We start from the raw sequence: 23,475 nt of genomic DNA on the forward strand, positions 1-23,475 counted from the left end.
TTTGGTTGACCATTTCGGGATTGCTGATAGGTGGATGGTGGTCGCACGTAGAAGAGCCGCACTCCACGTGTGAGGGCCGCAGCAACGTTGCGCAGCAGGCACGCCAGGCATACGGGACCATGACCCCCGGGTCCACTGAGGATGGGTGAGTAGCGGTGGAGTTGGCCCTTTTCACCGGCTCCAGCGCTGGTGACAAGGCCGGCTGCCCGGTGGTGGCAAGGCCGGCAGGGGGAACGCATAGTCACAGGTGCACCAGGTGCAGGCGCGACATCACTGTGAGTCGGACCTGGCAGGGTGATCTGGGACGGGTTGGTTTTGTGGCTGTGGAACGGGGAAAAGGGCGCTGTGGGACACTCCATGCTCTTCACCTGTGTGAGGATGCAAACACCTCAGGTTTGCACACTGCCCGCTAACAAAACAGTACACCACACTATGTTGCTGGTTGAGCAGTGTGTGCCTCGCTGGCCACGAAGGCGTTTATTTAATATTTCGTCCTCCAGGCTAACACTTGGCAACATTGTAGGGAAGAACCCGAGTGGCTCTCTACAAAGGAAACGCACACGACTTGTTTAGTGCCAACTGCCACTGAACAGTGATGGTAAATGAATGGAACAGCCCACCCCGCAGTTCATTTAATGAAACGGAGTGACAGCCACGAGCAGCTGCTGGGTACCAGTGAGCCACTTTACGCACGCGCAGGGCACGACAACGCGACTCGCCCTGTGATGGAATCGCCCCGCCCCCCTCCGTCCCATCCCGTGCCCGGGTCGCGCGCTCATAACGGCGAAGCGGAACTGCATCTCCCGGGCAGGGCCGAACCGCCCAGACCCCGCCCCCAAGTCCGGCCATTGGCGGCTTCGGGGCCGCTAGTGCGGGCCGGGCTCCATGGTTGGCCTCCGCCGCTGCCAATCCCGGCTGACCCTTCAATGTGTCAGCTCCTCTGGCGCCGGGCTGTGTCTGACATGGAGCTAGGGAGAGAGCAGGACAGCCCGGGGTGCCGATGCCGTTCTGCCCCGCGGGCCCTCCCTTGCCATTCCGGCCCCTGACACTCCGAAAGCAGCTGTCAGGGAGGGTGAACAGCAGCTGTGGGCCATGGGACTAGGACCGCAGACCCGAGCGGTGTGAGAAGCGCCCGGCCCAGCTCTCCTTTCCGGGGGCTGTCCGTTTAGTCATCCCCTGTCCCTTTTTCGCAAGGCTGCCCACCGCTAGCCGGCGAGCACCGTCTCCCACTCGCCCCGTCTATGTCTGTATTATCAGCACTATCCACAGCTACCGCACGCCTCCACCTCAGACCCATGGCCCTTTTCCTCTTGTAACGATGGCTCTGCAGGATCCCTGCAACCTCTAGCCCATAAATGACTGTCAGGAACATCGGCTCCCTCTGTAATATGGTGAGTACGTGGGGTCACAGGTGCAAGGTTCATGCAGGGAAGTAGTGCTGAGCCCAACCACGAGGCACAACCGATTTTAATTTCATAATGCTAGATTGCACGTTATTGCTTGCTATTCACTTTTAAAGGGTGTATCCTTGCGTTACTGTGCCCGAGCCAGTACCAGTTCATTTGGCTCAAAAGTGCTACTATACTCGCCTCCTTATTCATTCAGGGAAGATCTGAGAAAATAGACATATGAAGTTCTATGTGAACTGTAAGTAATTTGAACAATCTATTTTTAATAAAGTATTCTGGTTATTGCTCCCATGCCTTTTAAAAAGAAGAAGACAAAAAATAAAACTAGTTGAACACCTGACATAACTAGACGATTTGTGATCTCTGGTGAAGATTCGCCCCTTGGGGCGACAAGGCCTTAATATGCGTAGTAGTGTGTCCTATCAGAGTGTTTCATGGTTGGCTAGTATAAACGTCTACCACATACCAACCTGTGTGCTCACATACATTTGTGGTGGTGCAGAATTATATAAGCACTTATGAACATAGGTGTTGACTGTTTCAACTTCATGATATGAGAGTGATACTATCCTTTTGACCAGGTTTCGTGTGCTGATATAGGTTCCTACTAAAGGTGCTCAAAGCTTAGGTCTAAAATACCAACTTAACGTCACAGTTCGGTTTTGAGTATACTGCAAACCAGTTAATTGCAAAGGCTGTGTTTCTGTCTAACACCTGATTATGATAAGATTACTCTGAAGAGATTAGATGCTGCAGCCAAAAATGACTGCAATGATCAAACGCAAATTATTTGTAATGATCAAATACAAATTGGTGTCGTCTCCTGTCACAGAATGCTTAAACTAATTTTGAAAGAAGACAGTGTATGTTAAAGCGACTTTAATGTAGGGGTCTTATGGTAGTTGATACTGGCACCCACAGGCTTCTTTTGGTCCTCTGGCAGCTGGTGTACATTGCAGACATCCTATAGATGTCTCATTAACACCAATGAAGACCCAGACCTATTCCAATTAATAGAGGAAACTTGTTGCTTTAGGGTGCTCTGTTAGATATTTATCTTGATTGGTTAAACCGTGGGGAGGGAGCTCTAAAATCGTTGGAGCAAGTGTATATTTACTTGTCTGCGTGGGCTAAGAAGGCTGTTGAATATCACCTCTCCGAGCCCAAATCGAATTTACATTGTTTAGGAGCCATTTGGCTAAAAATGGATACTTCACTTATGAAATATAAATCCATAGTTTCCGTGAATGTAAATCGGTAGTTATACAATTTGTTAGTCACAAGTGCATAGTGCTTTGCCATTGTATACATGGCATACCACTGCCCATTTAAAATGTCATTTTAATCACTTTCCGTTGTTAGGGAAATGTGGCGTGACTGCAAGCCATTGATTTCAACTGCTCTAGCAGAAGTGGACGGCTATACCTTTGGAATGTTGGCACATGGGCCATAAGTGGGTAGGCTGGGAGAAAAGTCTGCAACAACAAGGTGATGGATGGAACGCTTGAATTAAACTCAGCCACTGGCAATGGCTTGGGGCTGCACTCTAGTCCATCGTCTTCCTCCCATCATGCCTCTCTAGAAAAGGGCCATCTTATGCAACTCTCTACTAGCCTTGCTCAACATGGGAACAGTCCACCCGAAATGCCAGGCAAGTCCCATTCCCGAACGAACCACAAACATCCTCAGACTGATTTTTATTTAATTACGTTTCATCATTGAGGTGTAGTTTGAGTCCTATGGTGCAGTGAGTACAGGACCCACATTGAGCATACCATTCGCCCTCTGGGTGTAAACTGCAACAACAACAATAAGGTGATGGATGGATTGCTTGAATTAATCTCAACCACTGGCAATCGTTCAGACGAGCATTCAAGTACATTTTGTCGCCACCATGCCACGCTAGACAAAGGCCCACCATCTGGAAATCAGTAGAGACCCTGTTCCTCATGGGAGCAGGCCATCATAAACTGCCAGGCAAGCACACCATCCATCACTTTTTTGTATACTTCAAGGCGACGTCCTGAGTGGGACGTGAATGTCAAATCGTGGGTTATGTGCACAGTGTGCCACTAGAACCTAGCTGTACCTGACTAATGAGGCCTAATAAGGGTAAAACTGGTATTGGGTTGCTTTTTTTGAGTACTTCATGCTGGACTGTTCTTCTGGAGCAGGGTCATGGATGATTTGCTTATGGTTGGTCCAAAGTGAGGTGGCATGGTGTGCAAAACAACAATGGACATGGATGAAGCCCGAGTAATTACCAGTGGCTGAGATTAATTCAAGCATACTATCCATCACTTTTTTGTATTGTTTATTGAGATGCCTTGAGTGTGACAGGAATGCCTGGACATGGGTCCCATTAATACCAAGACACACACACAACTGATAAGTCTTAAAAGGGTGAAACCCTTGGTTTGCTTGTGTGATGATTCAGGGAGGACCTGGCCTCTCAGTTGGAGCTGGACTGTTCCTGTTGGAGCAGGGTCAAGAATGATTTGCATATGGTTGGGTCCAAACTGCAGTGGCATGCTGTGCAAAATAAGAATGAAATGGGATGCAACACTGAGTAATTATCAATGGATGAAATTCATTCAAGCGTTCCATCCATCACTTTTTGGAACACTTTCAGTCGGACAAAAAACTGACATAAAAAACCACTCAGGCAGGGGAGTTGCCTTAAAGAGAAGTCCAGACTAAATGTATTCCATGAATGGGATAGGATAGAAATATTAGTGATTGGGAATATATGGGCATCATATCGCATGTTCGCCTTTTGAACAAATGGTTGATGAATTTGAAGCACATGGCTCACAGTTCTTTCCTTCAGTTGAGGCATGTTTTGAAGGAATATTAAGAGAGGTGGAACCCCGTTACCTATTTTAACCCACAATGAAAAACATAGAAAACTAGGTTATCCCTAGGCTCTAGAGGGCACTGGTGATAAATTTGACCTGTCCCTCTTGCGCCTCTTAAAGACTGATGGGAACAGGATATGGGAAACTTAGAGGAGTGGGGAATGAGTGGACGCCAAATGGCAACTAGACCGTGATCACCTCATTCAGTTTAATTACTTCCATAGAGTGTATTTTACACCCAAGAGACTGTGGACAATGGAAAGAAGGATTGGCCTTAATTGTTTGAGATGTTAAACAAACAGTATTACCCTTATATATGGTGTGTGGGTGGAAATGCGTTTTTTATGCAAATGTACTGGTAATATTTGCAACACTGGATGCTGTGTTTGGCATTTCGATAGACAGAAATCTAAAAGTGGCTGTTCTTGGCTTACGACTGGACTGGTCGGAAAAGGTTTTGTTCTGGCAGAGAGATCTCTCAGTCAACTGGTGGTACAACAGAGCCGCTCCATTGGGTGATTGTTAGGAATTGATTATTGTGCCTTTGCTGAGGCATCAGTTTATACAGTCAGGGGTTGTCTCCAACACACCAATATCTAGGAGCACGTTGGGACTATGTTGATAATGAGACAGCCTGTTTTCTTCCACTGTTGTTAGTGCCACCATCGGAACCTGTTGAGAGAATATTCCGCTTTATTGACAAATAATGCGTTAAACTCAAACATTTTTACTCAAATAATCTCAACTCTTTATGGGTAAGATGGTCATGATAGACTTCCTTTGTGGTGTTGCTGTCTTTCTGAAGATTAGGTTAGTTGTCCTGCCAGTTGTGTGTGGCCAAAGCTGAGTTCTCTTTTAATGTGCCTCACAAGGCTACCTTCTGTGCAGCTCACAGAATCTGCACTGATAATACAGAGTCCTTTCTTTTCAAATCAGGAAATGTGCTGATGTGAAACTGGAGGAAAAGCATTGGTTGCCTGTACCTAAATTGCGTTCTTCCTGTACTATTTACATGAAGAGGCAATGTATCCAGTTCCAGATGAAGCAGAATAGGTGATTGGTTCAATATTTCACTCTCCAGAACAGCATACTCGGAAATGCTTAACAGAATTGAGTCTGGTGTGAGAAAGCAGTGAGTTCTGTTCAGGAGCTTTGAACACAACACAAGGATTATTCCCTATTTAGCGTGAAGCAGACACCAACAATACAGTAGACTTTAGTCCTCCATTAGATTGTGTGTGGATGGGCACTTGCTATTGCCCAGTGGACCAGTCCGGTCCAGTACAGGATCGAAGGCCATATTTCAGTTACCCCAGGTGAACCTTCATTGGGCAGTAGTCAGTAAAGACTTTGGTAAAAGATGTCAGGAAATATGATTTCACAGCATTCGTAGCTGAAAGAGAACGGACAATGAGCGTGTAGATACGATTAGCAGTCTTTCTAAATATCTCCCCATCAAATCAATCCATGTCTTTTTAATTGTGTAATGTGTGTGCTGTAGGAACGTACTGAACACATTGGAACCTGGGAGGAGTAGATCAAATAAGTGGGCCTGGATAGTCTTCTTCTGCTGTTCACTCTACCCACCCAATCTCTTTTAAGGTTTTCAGACTCAGTAGGTGAGAGATGCTACTTTTGTATCCGGGTATGTTAGGGGACTTTGTGGCCAGCAGAGTTGTAGAATTCCTCTAGCCTGACTCCCAGGACATATTGTTTGGGGTCAGAGGCAACACGTTTTCATGTTTATTTTGTCCTTAGGACACATAGGCCCACCCCCCTGCAGCACAAACCATTTGGCTGTAAGTTTACAGTACTGTATAATGGATCAGGGAAGGGCATTGGCTGCAGTTAAAGTAAGATTTGTGTCCATATGTTAATGCTGTTTGAATCTGTGTTTATGGTTCAAAAAATGCAAAGCCTTTATTATTAGGATGAGCGCTCTAAGGAAATGTTGTAAGCTCGGACTGCATTGCTGAAAGTGGTCCCAGTATAAAGCTATGTACACACGTTTGCAAAGTTTAACAATATGAGGCTATGTACAATGCTCCCAGAATGCTCTCTGGTTACATGCAAATATTTGCAGATGCATGAAAGCAAGATTGTTGAGGCTCTGCTTTCAAATTTTTTCACAAAAAATTCAATTAGGGAAAAAACGTTTTGCTAAACTAATGTAAAATGTTAGATACCATTCCTTTGAAGTACCATCTACTAAAATGTGTTGATGCAAGCTAGTACTCCCAAGATATATTCATAATGGACAATCAGTGCAACCAGTTTCAACAACATTATAGGGAAGATGAAATAAACATTCAATGGCAAAGCCAAGAAGTATGACCTTAGTGGTCAGCCTTTTGGATTTGTCAATGCTTATCTTGTTTTGACATGGTTTTTGTAAAACTGCATTGTTTTGGGAGCTGTCACATTATAGCAAACATTACAAAAAGCAATATAATATTTTTTGGTATCGAAAAGCACACATTGCCACAGTAGTCTCTGGCACTGAACAAAACTACTTTGTGTACCGATGTGCTCATGGGGAAACAGCAGAATGCTGTCACTCACAGTGAAGTCCGTCTATAGATAGAGAGACAACATTTTGATTAACAACAAAAGGTCTTGGTTAACTCAAGACCTAGTTAGAAGCCCAGGCCTTAAATAAAGTTCCAAAAGTGCACCCAAGAATATGCCCTTGCATTAGTGTAGCTTTACAGCTTTCATGAATTCACAATAATTCACAGAAGTAGGCCAGGAAATCATATTTCGAAAAAATATGTGTGAACTACATTTTAGCACGTGCAAATATGTATCTGTAGATTTGCTCATGCGAAAATCTGTTGAGCGTTTACAAGTTTACTTTCCCTCCAGCCACCTTTTTCCCCCAACCGTGTAAAAAGTTTTATTTCCGCCATTGTGAGGACTAAATTTCCAACCTTTCTCAGCATGGAAAAACATCAGAGAAGAGCTGGTGAAAACCCCAAAACAAGCAAGGTTGTAAGTTTACACAGACTCCAAAGCTCATTCCAACCTGGAACTATTACTTAAATCTACCACCAGCCTTAATATGCAAATCTATAGAAAGGTGGCAAAATGCTTTAATTGCTAGAATTAAAACCCTACTTTGATATTAGCCCTGGTATAATCAGAGAGGCTGTTCTCAGAGCTCTTATATAATGAGATTGCTGCCATAATTTATTGCCACACTATGTGACATCAAAAGGATAAGTGGATTTTTTTGGAAGACAAGTAGATTTATGAAACAACCTGTCCCATGGACAAGTAGATATTATTCCACACCCCTGGGCCAGGCGTGTTTAAACTTTCTTACGCATTGCAAAACAGATGAGACCATTCACATTCAGTGAGAAGTTTCCAAGAGGTTTCAGTTGCACAGATTGCAACATTTACGATGACTAAATAAGGAGTGTCAGTCTGTAAGAAAGGCACCTCGAAGAAACACAATAGGGTCCCCAGTCCATCTCTCTGCCGACGACTGGGGCCACATCCTTAATCCTGATAGTACAGTGGTCTTCAAACTTTTTAATGCTGCGCCCCCCCAGGTTGAAAAATTAAAATCTTTGGGCCCCCCTCAGAATTTTTCACAATTATTTTAGAAAGATGGCAATGTTTAAATATGTCTAAACCTATTTAAACATTGCAGTTAAGTACTGTTACCTTTTTAAAACTGCAATAACATGCTTCTGCTTAAAACAAACGCATGTTATCTGTATAATATTTCTTTTGGCCAGAGTTTGGCGTCCCCCCCTGGGTTCTCTTGAGGCCCCCTAGGCACCCCCCAGTTTGAAGACCTCCGTGATAGAATGAAGGTGGGAAGAGGGAGGAGAAGTGAGTATTGAAGATATGAGGTCTGTGTACAGTGCAGTGGAAAAAAGTAAGGGAGCAAACAAACTGGATAGACAAGAGAGTGCAAACCACATCCCAGTCAGAATAACCAAGAACATATTGCAAAATAATTTTAAATCCCTACTTTATACAGGAGTGCTTTACTTCAAATGACTACCCACACCACTCTTACCGTAAAAGTGAAAAACATGCAAAAGAAAATGTGTATGTCCTTTTTACACAGGTAGAGACCAACATTATCTTTGAAACATTGAAACATATTGGTGCAGCAAAGTCATATGGAAATTTACATGAGTGACAAACTCACACACATTCTCTTAAAAAAAATATCAGCTGGAAGAAAAGTTAGTTGTTAAATTGAAATTGTCTGCGGTAAATTTGTACTAGGGCTGGAGTGGATGGATTGGATCATTTGGAATTCTAGTGGAAGATTAAAGGCATTTTGCACATGTCATCTGTCTCGAACCTCTCTGGTACACAGGAGATCAGGACATTGTCCAGACAACACCTGGCCTCCAGGTCAGTCCGCTTTTTCTGCAAGTTCCACAATATCTGTCCCAGTTTGGGTTCCTAGGACACTCGTTCTTTGTGGCCCTCCAAAGCTGTAAGTCCTTTATCCATCTGGAAGAAAGCAATGTTAGCCTGCAGAGGCTTCTCCTCCGTGGCTGTTGTTGCCGTGCTGTCTCTTAAAAACCCTATAGTAGTTCAAATTAACAATTTGTTTTAACATTGTCTCAAATTTCCTGTGTAATGATGACTTGCTTTGCATTGTCAGAAAAGGCTGGTGCAGCCGTGTTAGATTTTCCGGCAACCACCACTGGAAAAAGGAGCTGGAGAGTGGACTTGAACTTAAAAATGTGGAAGTGAGAGACAGAAATGTGGTTGTTGTAGTGTTGTAGGTGTGACACAACATGTAGTAGTTATAAATAATGCAAATGGTAAGTAGTATGCATTGCAGTGCCTCCGGTGCTCCTCAATAGACACCTCCCATTGTATTTTTTTTTTTAAACCATATGTTATTGTGATTTTAGGTTTTCATTGCAAACATACAGTTGATAAATATTCTATACTACACAATTAGCAAGTGGGACAAGAGTCCCCAGTGACTGTCGATTCGGTATTCATACACAAAAAGGTTAACATAAAACTACACATTAACTTCCCACCCTTATCCCGCCCCAATTCCCTCCCTCATGAGCTTCTGAGGTGTGCTTGAGGTCTTTTTGTGGTGCTGCGCCTAACATGACTCTCGAAGGACAGAATCCCGACTCAAGAATTTGGACTTCTACTGTGGAGTTCGATTCTGGGTGTCCGCTTTGAGGGCCTTGAGTATAACCTCCCATCCTTCAGCCACTTCTGGGGATCTGATTCCACGTCTGGCTTCTCGGTGAAGTATGATTCCTTCGCTACCCGGCCACTTTGTTAATTCAGTTTTCCAATGGGACGCTTGAGAACCCCTTGGATTTTTTCCAAGATGCCGCGATCTCTTGCTTAGCATGTGAAAGGGCCAGTCCTTTAAACTTATTTGTGAGTTTATGCTTGGCAGGGTATGGAAACCAGTGCAATAGGCAATGTCCCATAGTACGGGATATTTATTTTTCTATAAGTCGCAACATAGTGAGGAGTACCTCGGTCCAATAGTGGTCCAGGCTGGGGCAATCCCAGAACATATGTCTGAACTCGGCCCCTATCAAGCCACATCTAGGGCAACCCTTGGTCACCTTACCAAAATATTTGTTAATACGTGCTGGTGACAAGTACACCTGGTGGAGCACATAAAAATGTATGTGTTTGAATCTGGCATTTCGTATCGCTCCTGGGAGTCCCTTCAGGATACCCTCCCACTCTTCCTGTGGAATGTCTTGGTTTAGATCTTTGTCCCAAGCTTGTTTAAGTGGGGTCAGGGGGATCGTTTTATCTGCCCGCAATAGGCCATAGAGGGTCGAAACTGCTTTCTGTTTGCCGGTGGCAGAAGCCAGACAAGTGCATACCGCCTGGGTTGTGGGTTCCCCTCCTCTCGTCTGCCAATGTCTACGGATGGAGGCTGCCAATGCTCTGTGTAGCAGGAAGTGTCCCCCCGTTCTCCCAAATTCTGCCCTGATGGCCTCAAAGGACATCAATTCCCCGTCTTTGAACAATTCACCTACTGTAAGGATCCCAGCCTCAGCCCAATATTTAAGGTCATTCCACAAGTCCCAACGCGGGAGTGCCCATAGTGACATAATAGGGAGCTCCAGGGACTAAGGGAACCTCACCCTGATTCTTCGTGGGAAAGTTCTCCAGCACCGCGCCAGAACCTCCAATTCTGGAGGGCCTAGTTTACTCAACCCAGGGGTTCTCAACAAGATTTCAAACAATCTGGGCTCCCGGGGTGTAAACGCCCTCCCCATTGTCCCCCTCCCACCCCCTCTCTGCTTGACCTGCATTGTGCTAACCACTGAAGCTGACACCTCCCATTGTAGACACCTCCTCAGTCTTACTACTATGGCAGCAGGGCAGATACTCCAAGTAGAGCATAAATCACATGAGGAGATGTTTCTCGGTAGTGGTCTTTCCTAGGCTGCTCTACTTCTGTACTACTCTCCTCACTACAGTGGAGTGATGGACATCACTGTCCTCAAGAGCTCATCCAGTCTTCCATGCATCCTTCAGTGACATTGTGTTACAGTGAAGCCAGACTGGCAGGAAACTATAAAGTAGTATGCAGACAATGGGTTCAAAGCTGATGTTGCAGTACATCCGGTGTCAGTCCTCTCTTTACCACCACATCAGCAAGTTGTTTGCTGCTACCTGCATACTCCAGGGGACACTTTTCACACTGTAGCTCATAGTCTCCACTGTTAGTGGCAGGGAATAGCTGATACATGCACATGGGTAGTAGGGTGGGCAGAACGTTTAATAGGAGCCGGCCTTGTTGGTTACTGCCAACAGCTACACTGATGATCTTGAGACACCATAGAAGATACCAGGTCCAATGTGATTACAGAAAGGATTATTTCTCAGAATAAACAGCTCTGTACGGTTGGCACAAAGATTTAGAAAAGACTTGATGACCCTGAGTCAGGCAGTTAATAATGTCTGTAGCTGAATCACAGTGTTCTAGTTTAGATAAGCATAGCATTACTAATGCTACAGCTTTTTGAACAAGGTGTAGCCTTTTAGAAAGACATTAGGTAATTTCTGTGACACTGAGTCCCCATAATTGAGACACAAGAAGATAAAAGCATTTATAAAGTAGCACTTATGAGGATACGATAATAAATGGAAACTTGTTGGTGCAAACTGATGAAAAAACATGAATTTTCTGTGTTGGGAGCGGTCGCCAAAGTATTGAAGGCAGGTGTAAAGGTGCATGGAGACATGCCTGCCTGTGAAATTAGCAATTTTGTTTTGTCATTGTTTATTTTATTTTGGGACGTTCAGTTTTCAGCCAGAGATTCAGTTATATGCATTTGCGACACACATATTTAATCCTTAGTTCCTTTCAGTACTAATCAAATGGGGCAACATATAATTTGAAAGATAGGTTAGAAAATTGAGCACTGTGGTTCTCCAAATTGTAGAGCTTTAGGGAAGCGGTTTGTGGGGAGGGGGGGGTGGAGGGGGGGGGAAGGGTCCAAAAAAAACCTGAATCCTGGCTAGGACGCTGTCACCGAAACCAAGACAAACAAGTCTGGGAATGACGAGTCTACCAATCGATCTAATGGTGGCTGCCCTCATCAGAGTGGTGTCACAACTAGCCTAGAGTGGCTGCTTTGACTAGTTCAGTTTTAATACCGGGGGAAAGTAACCTGTTAGGAGTTGAAAATCTTGTTAGATTGCTGCCTCCAGTAGTTTTGATGAAAAGACCGATTGAGAGAGAGGCTGAGAGTTGGCAAGATTTTTGGGATGCAATCATGGCTATTTTAAGAGAGGCATTGCTGTTGCAAACGTCATTACTACTGAAACTTTATACGAATGGGATATTAATTATGCTCAGCATATCACCTGTCTTCTGTTGTAACAGCTTTTTATTTAGTTTATCCTGCATAATTCCTTCTGCGAGCCAAAATGTCTGTTGTATTGTATTAAGCAATCACATTCTGGCCTACTAGGAACAGGGAAAAAAATTAATTGTTATCACTGATTCTGGTCTGATCAATTTTGCCAGGACATGCATCCCAGCTCATTAATTTGGCATTGGTGGCAGAAGTTCTGTTGTGGAATAGATCCGCAAATTGATTACTTCTCTCTTGCGGGCTGGTTATTGAGTCCCCTTTTTGTGTTGAAATTAACTCAAGAGTTGAAAAAAACTGCAGCTGAAATCTTGGGGGCAGTGAAGACTTTAGGAGTATAATACAACGATTTTTGCTGCTTTCATTTCCAGTTTATATTTCCAGTTAAATTGTTGTCACTGTGTTCTAAGGAGGAGCAGTAGGCTGTTTATGTGAAAGAATGAAGCTTCTGTTTTAATATCCCCACCCCCAGGCAAGAAGAGAACTTCGTTTTATCCTGTTTCTTACAAACTCCTCTGTGAATTTGCTTTTCTAGGTCATCAGTATCCAACATATCTTTTAAACATTTGCAGGAGTACTGCTTCGGGGTCTCTACAAGGACATTATGAAGTACTCCTAAAAGCCTTAGAGCCTTACAAAATGTTTAGTTGAGATATTTTAAAACGTCTGATGAAGCAGTTGGGGTCATCATGTGCCTCTTAATAGGAATGTCAAGTGGTCTGAGTAAAGTTTTTATATGCTATCTGGGGATGAACAACACTAAAGAAACAGTTCAACAATTCTAGATAGTTGGATTGAACATTTCATTAACCACTAGGTAAAATATGTGAAATACTCTAAAATATGTGTAGGCAATATGACCAACTGTAGATAATCGTACACTTCACAGTCAAAGATCAGGGTGCATTTCCTAAAAGTGAGACATTGAACAGATTAGTTGTAATTTTGTGAGACTGATGTCAGCGAAATGTGTAGTAAAGGCAATTACTTCATCGCGGGGGCAAAAGTAGTACTCAGTATTACAGTTATTTGGAAGACCCTCAATACAAGAAACAAGTTTATTACCTGAAAGACTATAGTTACTAACTGGATAAAAGCCAACTGACTCAAACTCAACACCAACAAGACAGAAGTAGTGATGTTCAGGAAGAATATCTTGACTGGCATTTCAAGTGGTGCCCAGCCGTACTCGGGCACTCAGCCAGCACCCACGCCAGGAACTTAAAAAATAAATTGACATCAAAATGGACATGACCGGACAAGTCAACACCGTCCCTACCTCCTGCCGCCACACTCTGAAGATTCTGAGGAAGACAGAAAAACTGTCATTCAAGGCCTAGTCACCAGTGACTTGGAACACCTTTTATCTAACCAGGTTCCCCAGCCTCCCACACAGAACTAACACCACAGGGACCTCCACTGGCTTCTGAGATATATATTCATATTCTCATTCTCATTCTCTCTCCTCTCTCTTCCCCCCTCCCCCCACCTAACAGTCACATCTCTTTCCATCAACAACCCAGACATCTGTGCTCTGCAGAAATCCTAGTCGCATACATCCAATGCATAAACAGAACCAGATCAGGAGGACGTGTTCTCTTAGATCACTTGTGGAGTGGCTTCCTACTCACATCAGAGCCTTCAATCTCGAATTCTGCAAGAAACTGAAGACCTGGCTTTTCCATTAACCATCATACCATAGAAATGTTCCGGTGCTCACATCACCTCAGCGCCAGGATACCCTTGTGGGTGGGCATGCGCTTTACAAATTCACATAACATAGCAAGAAATAATTTGGTGCTGGACCTTGAATTGTTATGTAAGTGTAACAAGAAAAGTGAATATATAAAGAAATTGTATTTTGGAAACTTGATGAGGGGAGCCAACTTATTCTTAACTGTACCCCCAGTGGAGCATAGTGTGATTCAGGATTTCTGAGTGCAAAGTGGAAATTGAGATCATAAACCTCATGCAGACATGGATGGCATTAACTACAACAATACCTATGGTTTTGCAGTTGGTCAGAAAAAAATGCTTTTATTTTATTTATATATATATATATATTTTTTTTCTGTCACTGAATCATTTCTTGTAATACCATGTAAGTTTGGGTACAAATCAAGACTGTGAAGAGAAGCAATAATACTACAGAATATATATCAGTACTCTTATAGGTCTTAAAAACTACTGTCTCAACTATATTGTACCTTTTTGTCTGAAAATTGCATTGTCAAACAAATATTTTTTAATATAACATCAGTGTTCGTGTACAATGGAGTTATGCTAGGGGTATCACTGATTTAGCTTAACTTCCATTATTTGCATTTATCACAAAATGTGTAGTTTCCAAACTTTGAACTAAAAGTGGCCTACCTAGTAAATGTGTTTAAGGAGTAGTCCTTTAATATAGGTTTTCAAATCATTTCAAAGCTATGTTCTTCGACCCTGCACACAGCAAACTGTAATGCCATACAAATTAGTAGTAGCCATTGCGTCACATGAAGATGATTAATGCTGTGTAATAGTAACATGCCATATTAGTTTTAAGTAATTTTGAAACTTAATACTGTGCACATAGTCTTACACAGCTTAAGACCACGAAGCAAGAGTGAAATCAGCATTTAGAGAATATGCATCATTTAGCAGTCTGTGAGTCAGTCAGGGTGTTTATTGATCTGTATTCCCTTTTGCCTATTTAATCTATTATCTATTTTTATGAAACTGGGATAAAAAAGCTGAAGAATTTACGAATCTGAAATTCTATATGCATAGATGCCTGAGATCATTGTAACTATCATGGGATCAAATCTTAAAAGTGAGTTGATAATAACCACAGCAAATACAGCATAAACATTCACTATTAAATGTGTAATCTGTTGAAATCTTAATTCTTTATGAAACTTAAGGCAATGGCATTGTAATACAGGTTCCTTCTATTCTGGTTATTTTGTTTAACCACTAAGTTATTAAGAAATGAATGTAAAATTTCTTAGCTATAGTGATGGAAAGTTTCAGTTCTGTTAAGGACACATAGCTACTGTTTGATTAAAAACTTTCTAAGAATACTAATTGCATGAGTCCCTAAAAGGAACATACAGTCCATCAATAACATTACACCTCTTCCTTATAAATCACCCCACAAGTAATAACACTTCCTCTTTCTTTGCGTGACTTGAAATCTTATCTATCATTCATCTATTGATAGTATTGCTTCTGATCCTACCCAGAAAGAAAAACATTCATGAATAATTTCATGTTCTGCTACTGCAGTATAACTTATCATAACTCACAATGTCTTAGAATATTTCACAAAATAATCAATAGATGATCAGTAGAAACCATATAAGTATCCACAACGAAGCATCACTCTTCAACTTGGGTGGATACTCGACCATTGTATGGAAGATGGGATAATCCTCGCTCTGTGCCCTTAGTGTGTGGTAGTAATTACATGTGGAAAAAAAAAAGTCTATGGGCCTGATTACGACTTTGGTAGATAGGATACTCTCTCACAAGCGTAACGGATATCCCGCCTGTCTTGTTCCATTGTATCCTATAGAACTTGTAAAACGGTGGGCGGGATATTAGTCAAGTTTGTGATGGAGTATCCCATCCCATCCGCAAGTGTCATAATCAGGCCCTATGTCCTTAATTATGGACATTAACCAGGACAGGTAAATATGTAACAAGGAATAATACAAAAAGGGGCTCAGTTGAGTCCCCCCTTGGTGTGAATCGTCATGCTATAACTTCAGTAGCTAGGCTAAGCACAACTGCTGTATCCAGGCTCCTCAGTGAAAAAAATATTTGAAAACTACTTTCTTCCTCGAATCTTTACAGCTAGATCTATTTTTTTTATTAGGCTTACATTGTGCAGTATGGTGCAGTGTTCACAGTACTGCTTACATGAATATATTAAAAAAACAGTAAAGAGCAAATTTATGCAGATATATACAAGTGGTGAGGAGAGACGTATGAGGTAGTAAACACAGGTTGCATTTTTCTTAGGTGGACAATGCCAATAAATGGACAGGGTGTCAAGATTTCTACTTCTATATACTGATGCTTCAAAAGGGGGAATAATTAAATAGTCAACATCAGGGCAAGAATGCAATGTTGTGGGCGTATCTGTTGGTTTTACTGTAAAGCCAAAAAACATAATTGTCACTGTGTTACAATGCAGTACATTTCCTCCTTCCTACAGCAGAAGTAGAGCTGTTTACAGTGTGGGGAAGTGAAGGGTACATCCCAAAACCTGACGGCTGTATAGGGGAGCTGTTTTCTCCATGGGAGCATCCTTGTTATCACGGTTTTAGTAAGCACCAATACAAGCACTGAGATTAGTCAAGTCAAGATGCCATCCTGCTTTGGGAACATTGCAAAGGCTAACTCTCATAGGGTTAAGGAAGACTATTAAATGTTATTATTCTTTCATCGCTCCACATTATTTTTTTCATTGTACCCTAGAAAATACTCTCCATAAAAGCACAACCATATGTCTACATTGGATATGTTGTCTTAGGGTAAAACCAACAGTACCTTCATGTATGTGTTTGTAATATTTTTAAAAGACAGCCATTTGTAAGTTTTGATATATCCTTGGCCACTGGAAAAATAGGTGTTAGTTTTGGGCTACTCCAGTGATGATGTTTAACTGAATCACAATTTTATATAGTTTTTTAGGCAGATTGTTTCTTGTGGCACATGTGGTAGGATTAAAAAAAAAAAAATTCTAATAGACCGGGGATAATAATACTATATAGTAAGCAAATGTAAAAAATAAACAAAACACTCAAATTCATCAAACAACATAAGTAGTAGCAAGAAAGGCGAGAGCTCACTAGCAACCAATTCTGAGATAGCCTGATCTTTGAAAGATAGTTTTGCTTCCCAGAGTTCTAGTATTAAAAAAAAAAACTTACACCCTCAGGAATTTGCAGGTTACATAAGTGATGATAACCTAGTCAAGTCCTAATTTCGGACCCTGTTAATACTCTTACTCTCACAAAGGGCGCCTTGGTTGCTGAAAATAAGACCACCTTGCACAATATTTGTATTGCTTACTGCTGCCTGCTGCATGGCCCACACTTGCACATTAATTGGTGGTTTGAAAGGAGTGTGGCAGGGTCGAGACAACCCAAACTTGTACCAAAAGAAAGGATGTGATCCATTCCAGACCTGGCCAATTAAATCTCTTTTGCCAAAATGTGAAGCTGCTAGATAGATCTGTCAGCGTGAGAGAGCTGACCCTTTCATCTAACCAGGTATTTTTTTTTATATTTTGTCCCAGATATCAATACTTTCACTGCTGCCTTAAGGTAACTTTTGCTTATTCATCCGCCTCCCTCTTCCCAGTGCTCCATGTCCTGTTCCTTTTCTTCAGTTATTTATTTGGTTGTGCTACGGGGCAGTTCACTTCCTTTTTTTGCACCACGGTGCACGTTCTGATTGTTTAATTAAAGCCACGGCTGGACATTTTTTGTTTTGTTTGGTGAGGTGGCTGGTGTCCTAACGTAGCAGTTTGTTCTTTATTTTTCATGATGTGCACAAGATCTTTTATTCCTCTCTTAAGTCTCCCGTCACTCTTGGGTCCTTATTTATATGTTATCTCGTATTAGACTTTCTATTTGTTTAATGATTTTGCTAAGTACCCATTGCAGTTATTTGTTTTGAGTAATAATATTTGATTTCTGCCAGACACACCAAACGTGACTTATAACTCTCAACCCCTGTGTGTAAAGCAGTGGTTCCCAACCTTTTAACACGTTTATCATTACTGGAACATGGGGACCCCTAACCGAATCAATATTGGAATCTGGGGACCCCCCCACTGAGTCATTACTAAAAGCTGGAGACCTGACCTGTTAATATTATTTAATTTAATTTTCTAAGCATTCGCGGATCCCCTGAGACGGCTTCCTGGTCCCCCAGGAGTCCCTGGACCACTGGTTGGGTTGGGAACAACTGGTGTAAGGCAATTACCTATCTTCTGTACATCATGCAGGCAATGCCCCCTGCAGGTTCAGGAGTGGCTGGTAGGGTTCCCTCTATCACTCCAGATACACAGCCTGCAGGATGCACTCTTCTTTGAAAAACATACTCCTCCGAGAAGGCCTTACATGCTCATCACTTCCTAAAACCCAAAAGAGCTCAAAGCAGTGTCATGGAATCGAGAACAGAATGAGTAAACATATTCACACATTCCCAATTTCTGCTGAAAACAGTGGCAGACTTGAAATGTTTACACCACAGGAAGTTTATCCAAAAGACACTTTAAGGCAAGCCTGAGAGAAGTTAGCTCCTCGCAAGTGTGAACTGAACTCAGTCTGCGACGTGCCTGGTGGACATAGCTGTGACCCCTGAACCTCCACACCAGGGAGCAAGGACATCCTTATAAGATCTTCAAAATGAGAATAGATCTCACATCTGTGCTCTGAATCCTACCTCTCTACAGTCCCCCTGTGATACAGGACACAGCTATTTATTGAAGCCATATGCATTCTTCAGTTATCGCAAATGTGTTTTTAAATACGTAGATTACAAGAGTGCTTTAATCCGAACTGTTGAAGTCATGTCTGCCGTAGAAAGTACAGTGGCTGTAGCATGTGCTGTGTTTTCTAAAATGGGTTTCCTAATTGAACTGTATTTTCTTTTTTCATCAGGGCACCAATGCCTCTGCTCTGGAAAAAGACATCGGTCCAGAGCAGTTCCCAATCAACGAGCATTACTTTGGACTGGTGAATGTAAGTATCAATTCTAGCATACATGTGACTTTCAGATACATATTTTAAAAAACATTATTGCTTACTACAGTAGTATCGCTCTTTCGTAGGGGAACACATAAGACTATAAAAAGTAGCAACCACTCATTTTATCCCTGACATGGATAAATGGCTGATTCAAATCTGCATGAATTCAAAGCTGTAGCTTTCAATTGATTAATCACGTTATGATGATTATTTTTTAAAACTTATATACCCCAAAGTTTAGCAGTGAATAACCCCAAACAACTTAAAGTATAATTGTTTAGCGTGCGAGTCTCATTCGTTATATGCTATTATTGGATCGATGTTGTTCATTTCAGACCTTCAACTCTCAATAATCAATGTTTTGTTACTGAATGGCAGGCATCTGGGACTTAAATATCGATTTATATGTACTCCTCGCAGGCTATAAAACACTTTGAGTTGGGCAATTTCTAAATGGCATCTAAAGTTTGTTTATTATCAGTAACGCCTATCATTTGCACGTGGTTAGACTCTGTCTGTAATGGTAAAGCGAGGGAAAAACATTGTGAATTGGAATGCAAGTAATTACAAATGGCTGACGTGAGTTGAAGCATTTCAACCATCACTTTTGTTTTTCCCAGTGGCATTAATAAATGCAACTGCCTTTTCATTATCTGACATACAAAAGGGTCCTGGGCAGGGTTGCCTGGCGACTCCAGTGCTATTGACATTAGCTGTGAAACAACGGGCTCGCATGTTGCATTTGGAGATGGTGGGGCTGATTTTAGGAATAGTCAATCTGTTTGGGGAGGTGTGAGACCTGTGCATTGATTGTTCCAAGTTAGAGTTATCTTGGACAGGGCTACTGGGAGTAAGGTGGCTAACTTGGTAAGGGAATACTCTTTGATATGTGTGAGCTAATGTATACAATGTAAAGTATACAGGCTACAAAGTACTGGAGGAATTGACAAAAAAAGAAATACTGCATTTCATCTCTCTTCCTATTGCTTTATCTAATAGAAGAAAAGGATTATCGCATCAGTTACTGTACTACTTTTACTCAGATGCCTATAAATACCCCTGCCTCTATGAAATTGTTTGTACGGTGCAAAGCTATCATAATTATGATGGTATGGGCTGAAAAGCACTACCTCTTGAGCTGCACGGTCTACATTAGCTTACACAAATGACCAGGGGGTACTGGGAGGACCAGGCATATACCTTTCTGCCCATTCTGCTCAGCCTCCTTATCCAGTCCATGTGAATGATACCGAACAGTAATCGCTAGGAAAGAATTGACAGAAAGATCAACACCATTTGACACTGTTTCATTCTCCTCATTTACAGACTCATACAAGGTGGACGGTAGCTCTCCTGTTGCTTCTACTATCCATGCAGGGCAAAGGGGTGTGGAAACTGGTAGGAAGGCCTTTTGCCCTGTAAACGGAGTAAAGGAAAGTACATAAAAGCAAAAAACGACGTTGGTGCACTGGTCTGATGTAAATATTGTAACTAACGCACTGCATTTCCCAACATCTTCATTTCTAAGGAACTGCTCTTAGGGCTGTTCGATACATAGAGAGTTGATGTCCAAATTCAAGACTAGATAGAAGACAATTACCAGCAATCCAGTTAGCTGTTATACGCTGTATTGCAGGTGGTAGGGTGCAGACAATTAATAACTCTGAGAACTAAATTGTACACTACTCATGCTAATCAAACATAAATTATGCAAGGATACAGTGCAGCAGTTGTTTCAAGCATTAAGGTAACTAAAGGAACATCTATGAATATGCTGTTCAGGAAAACTTGGTGTAAAATATTTCATGTAGAGAGTTTTCTAGAGCACAACCAAGACCCAAAGTTATCAGAGTGCTGTACAGTGTACCTGTTTTACTAATACAAAGATCTACATCTGGGACTATTTACAGGTACTTGGTTCATGATTATAACAGTCTGGGGTGTATCTGTGAGCCGTCCTGACAGTCGTTTGGGTATTTCTGAGTGTCACCCATTTACGTCTTGTAGGGGGCTGCCAGTGGCATATATTCGCCGGGTATCGTCATATAATTACAGAGTGGCTGTCTTGGTGAGATTTATTCAGTTCGTTGATCCTTTCACCAGTGTGGTTAGAACCAGGTATAATTTCATGGATTCTCTTGGGTGGTGTCAGTCCCCCGGGGGTTGTGGTGCTCTGTCAGCACGGTCTTCCCATGTTGTTAGGGTTTCCCTGGGGTCTGTTTGTCGAGGGGTGTTATTCATGGACAGTGTTAGAAATGGGGTCCCTAGTTGGCAGCGGTATACACCCATGTCCAAGTAGGGACCACAATCCTAGTCAGGGTAAATCACACACAATCCAGATTATCCTGTGCCCACTCTCTGGTAGCTTGGCACTGAGCAGTCAGGCTTAACTTAGAAGTCAATGTGTAAAGTATTTGTGCAATAAATCATACAGCAACACAGTGCAAACACCACAAAAATACACCACACAGGTTTGGAAAAATAGATATTTATCTGAATAAAATAAGATAAAAACGACCAAGATCCAATACGCACAAGTTGAAATATCACTTTTAAAAGGTTAAAAAGAGTCTTATTCCTTGGAAATAAAGGCTTGTCTCTTTGTTACACAGAGTACATGGTAAAATAACAACGCACAGAGACCGCAGAGGAGGAGATGCATGGAAAAATAAGATGGCACATTACATTTTCTGACGTGGCACAGATGTTGCGTCATTTCTTTCCACGTTGCAAGGGGTTTGTGTTGTTTTTCGGGCATAGTCTTGGTTCTGATATTTTGCCCAGGGACGATACGGGGAAAATCCTTGACGCCCTGGAAGAAGTCACCGGCACTGCGTAGATCCGGTAGGCGATGCATTGAATTTTCTGTCGCAAGGCAGGCACTGCGTTGAATTTCCACTCAGGAAGTTGGGCTGCATTGTTCCGGTTGGCTGTGTAGTGATTCCTTGGTCGCAATGCAGGCTTTGTGTCGCTTTAGGCAGACGGTGTGCCGAATTTCAACGCACAAGGAGTTTCCTGAAGAGATGAAGTCTTTTTGTCCCTGAGACTTCAGAAAACAGGAGGCAAGCTCAATCCAGGCCCTTGGAGCTCACTTTTAGGGAAGGCAGAGTCCTTCTCAGCAAAGTCAGAGGCCAGCAGGGCAACAGTAGGGCAGCAATCCTTCTCAGCAAAGCAGTCCAGATGTGTCCTTTGGGCAGCCAGGCGGTTTCCCTTGACAGGATGCAGATGTAGGTCCAGAAGTGTCTGAATTGGTGAGGACAGAGATCCAGTTTATATACCCAAAAAATGCCTTTGAAGTGGGGGAGACTTCAAAGAGTGGTTTTGAAGTGCACAAGTTCCCTTTTCAGTTCAGTCCTGTCTGCCAGAGTCCCAGTAGGGGGTTTGACAGTCCATTGTGTGAGGGTAGGCCACTGGCCTTTGAAATGTAAGTGTCAAGCCCTCCACCCTTCCAGCCCAGGAAGACCCATTCAATATCAGATAAGTGCATGTGCGACTGAGTGTCCTGTGTTTGTGATTGTCTGGGTGAAATGCACAAGGAAGCTGTCAACCAGCCCAGCCCCGACGTTGACTGGAGGCAGGCTGTAAGGCACAGATGGTTTTTAAGTGCAGAGAAATGCTCACTTTCTAAAAGTTACATTTCTAAAATAGTAATAGAACATCCAACTTCACCAATAAGCAAGATTTTCTATTACCATTCTGGCCACACAAAATATGACCTGTTTACCCCTTTCAGATCATAATCTACCACTCAAAAGTATATGAGGGCAGTCCTAATGCTAGTCTATGAAAGGAGCAGGCCTCACCGTAGTGGAAACGAATTTAGGAGTTTTTCATTACCGGGACATATAAAATACATATGTACATATCCTGCCTTTTACCTACATAGCACCCTGCCCTATGGGTTACCTAGGGCCCACCTTAAGGGTCACTTCTATGCAGAAAAAGGGGAGTTTAAGGCTTGGCAAGTACTTTCTTTTAAATGCCAAGTCGAAGTGGCAGTGAAACTGCACACACAGGCCTTGCAATGGCAGGCCTGAGACATGGTTAAAGAGCTACTTATGTTGGTGGCACAATCAGAGCTGCAGGCCGACTAGTAGCATTTAATTTACAGACCCTGGGCACAAGTAGTGCACTTTACTAGGGACTTGTAAGTAAATCAAATATGCCAATTGGGGATAAACCAATGTTACCATGTTTAAGGGCGAGAGACAACGCACTTTAGCACTGGTTAGCAGTGGTAAAGTGCGCAGAGTCCTAAAACCAGCAAATACAGTGTCAGAAAAGTGGAGGGAGGCAGGCAAAAAGTTGGAGGATGACCACCCTAAGGCTGTCGGGTCTAACAGACAGAATATCTTCATAAGTATTGTTTTGACCCTCAGAAAAGATTTTGAAGTACAGTTTTATTTCATCCACGTACATGTGGTATGCAAGCTTGAACTGTTGAAACATTGCAGGCAGTGGTCCCATATATTTGTTGAAGAGTGTAGGTGAGAGGATGGAGGTATGGTATTCCATACCTAACTCAGGCTGGCTTTGATTGGGAGTCCTCAAATTTAATTAGCTGTGGTCGGTTTTTAAGATATGAGGAAAACCAGTTGAGCAC

General features: G+C 42.4%; 1 protein-coding gene across 1 annotated transcript in view; it reads left to right on the plus strand.

Moving 5' to 3' along the window:
* The first annotated feature begins 748 nt into the window (after positions 1-748).
* The window catches only part of USP46 (ubiquitin specific peptidase 46), a 160,143-nt gene continuing 137,416 nt past the window's right edge, over positions 749-23,475 (plus strand). Inside the window, exons 1-2 of the mRNA XM_069201347.1 lie at positions 749-1,391; positions 18,786-18,866. Coding sequence (XP_069057448.1) covers positions 1,356-1,391; positions 18,786-18,866 — 117 coding nt within the window. The 5' untranslated portion in view covers positions 749-1,355. The remainder of the gene's footprint in view (positions 1,392-18,785; positions 18,867-23,475) is intronic.

Source organism: Pleurodeles waltl, chromosome 1_2 (assembly GCF_031143425.1).
Source record: "Pleurodeles waltl isolate 20211129_DDA chromosome 1_2, aPleWal1.hap1.20221129, whole genome shotgun sequence".
Taxonomy (NCBI): domain Eukaryota; kingdom Metazoa; phylum Chordata; class Amphibia; order Caudata; family Salamandridae; genus Pleurodeles; species Pleurodeles waltl.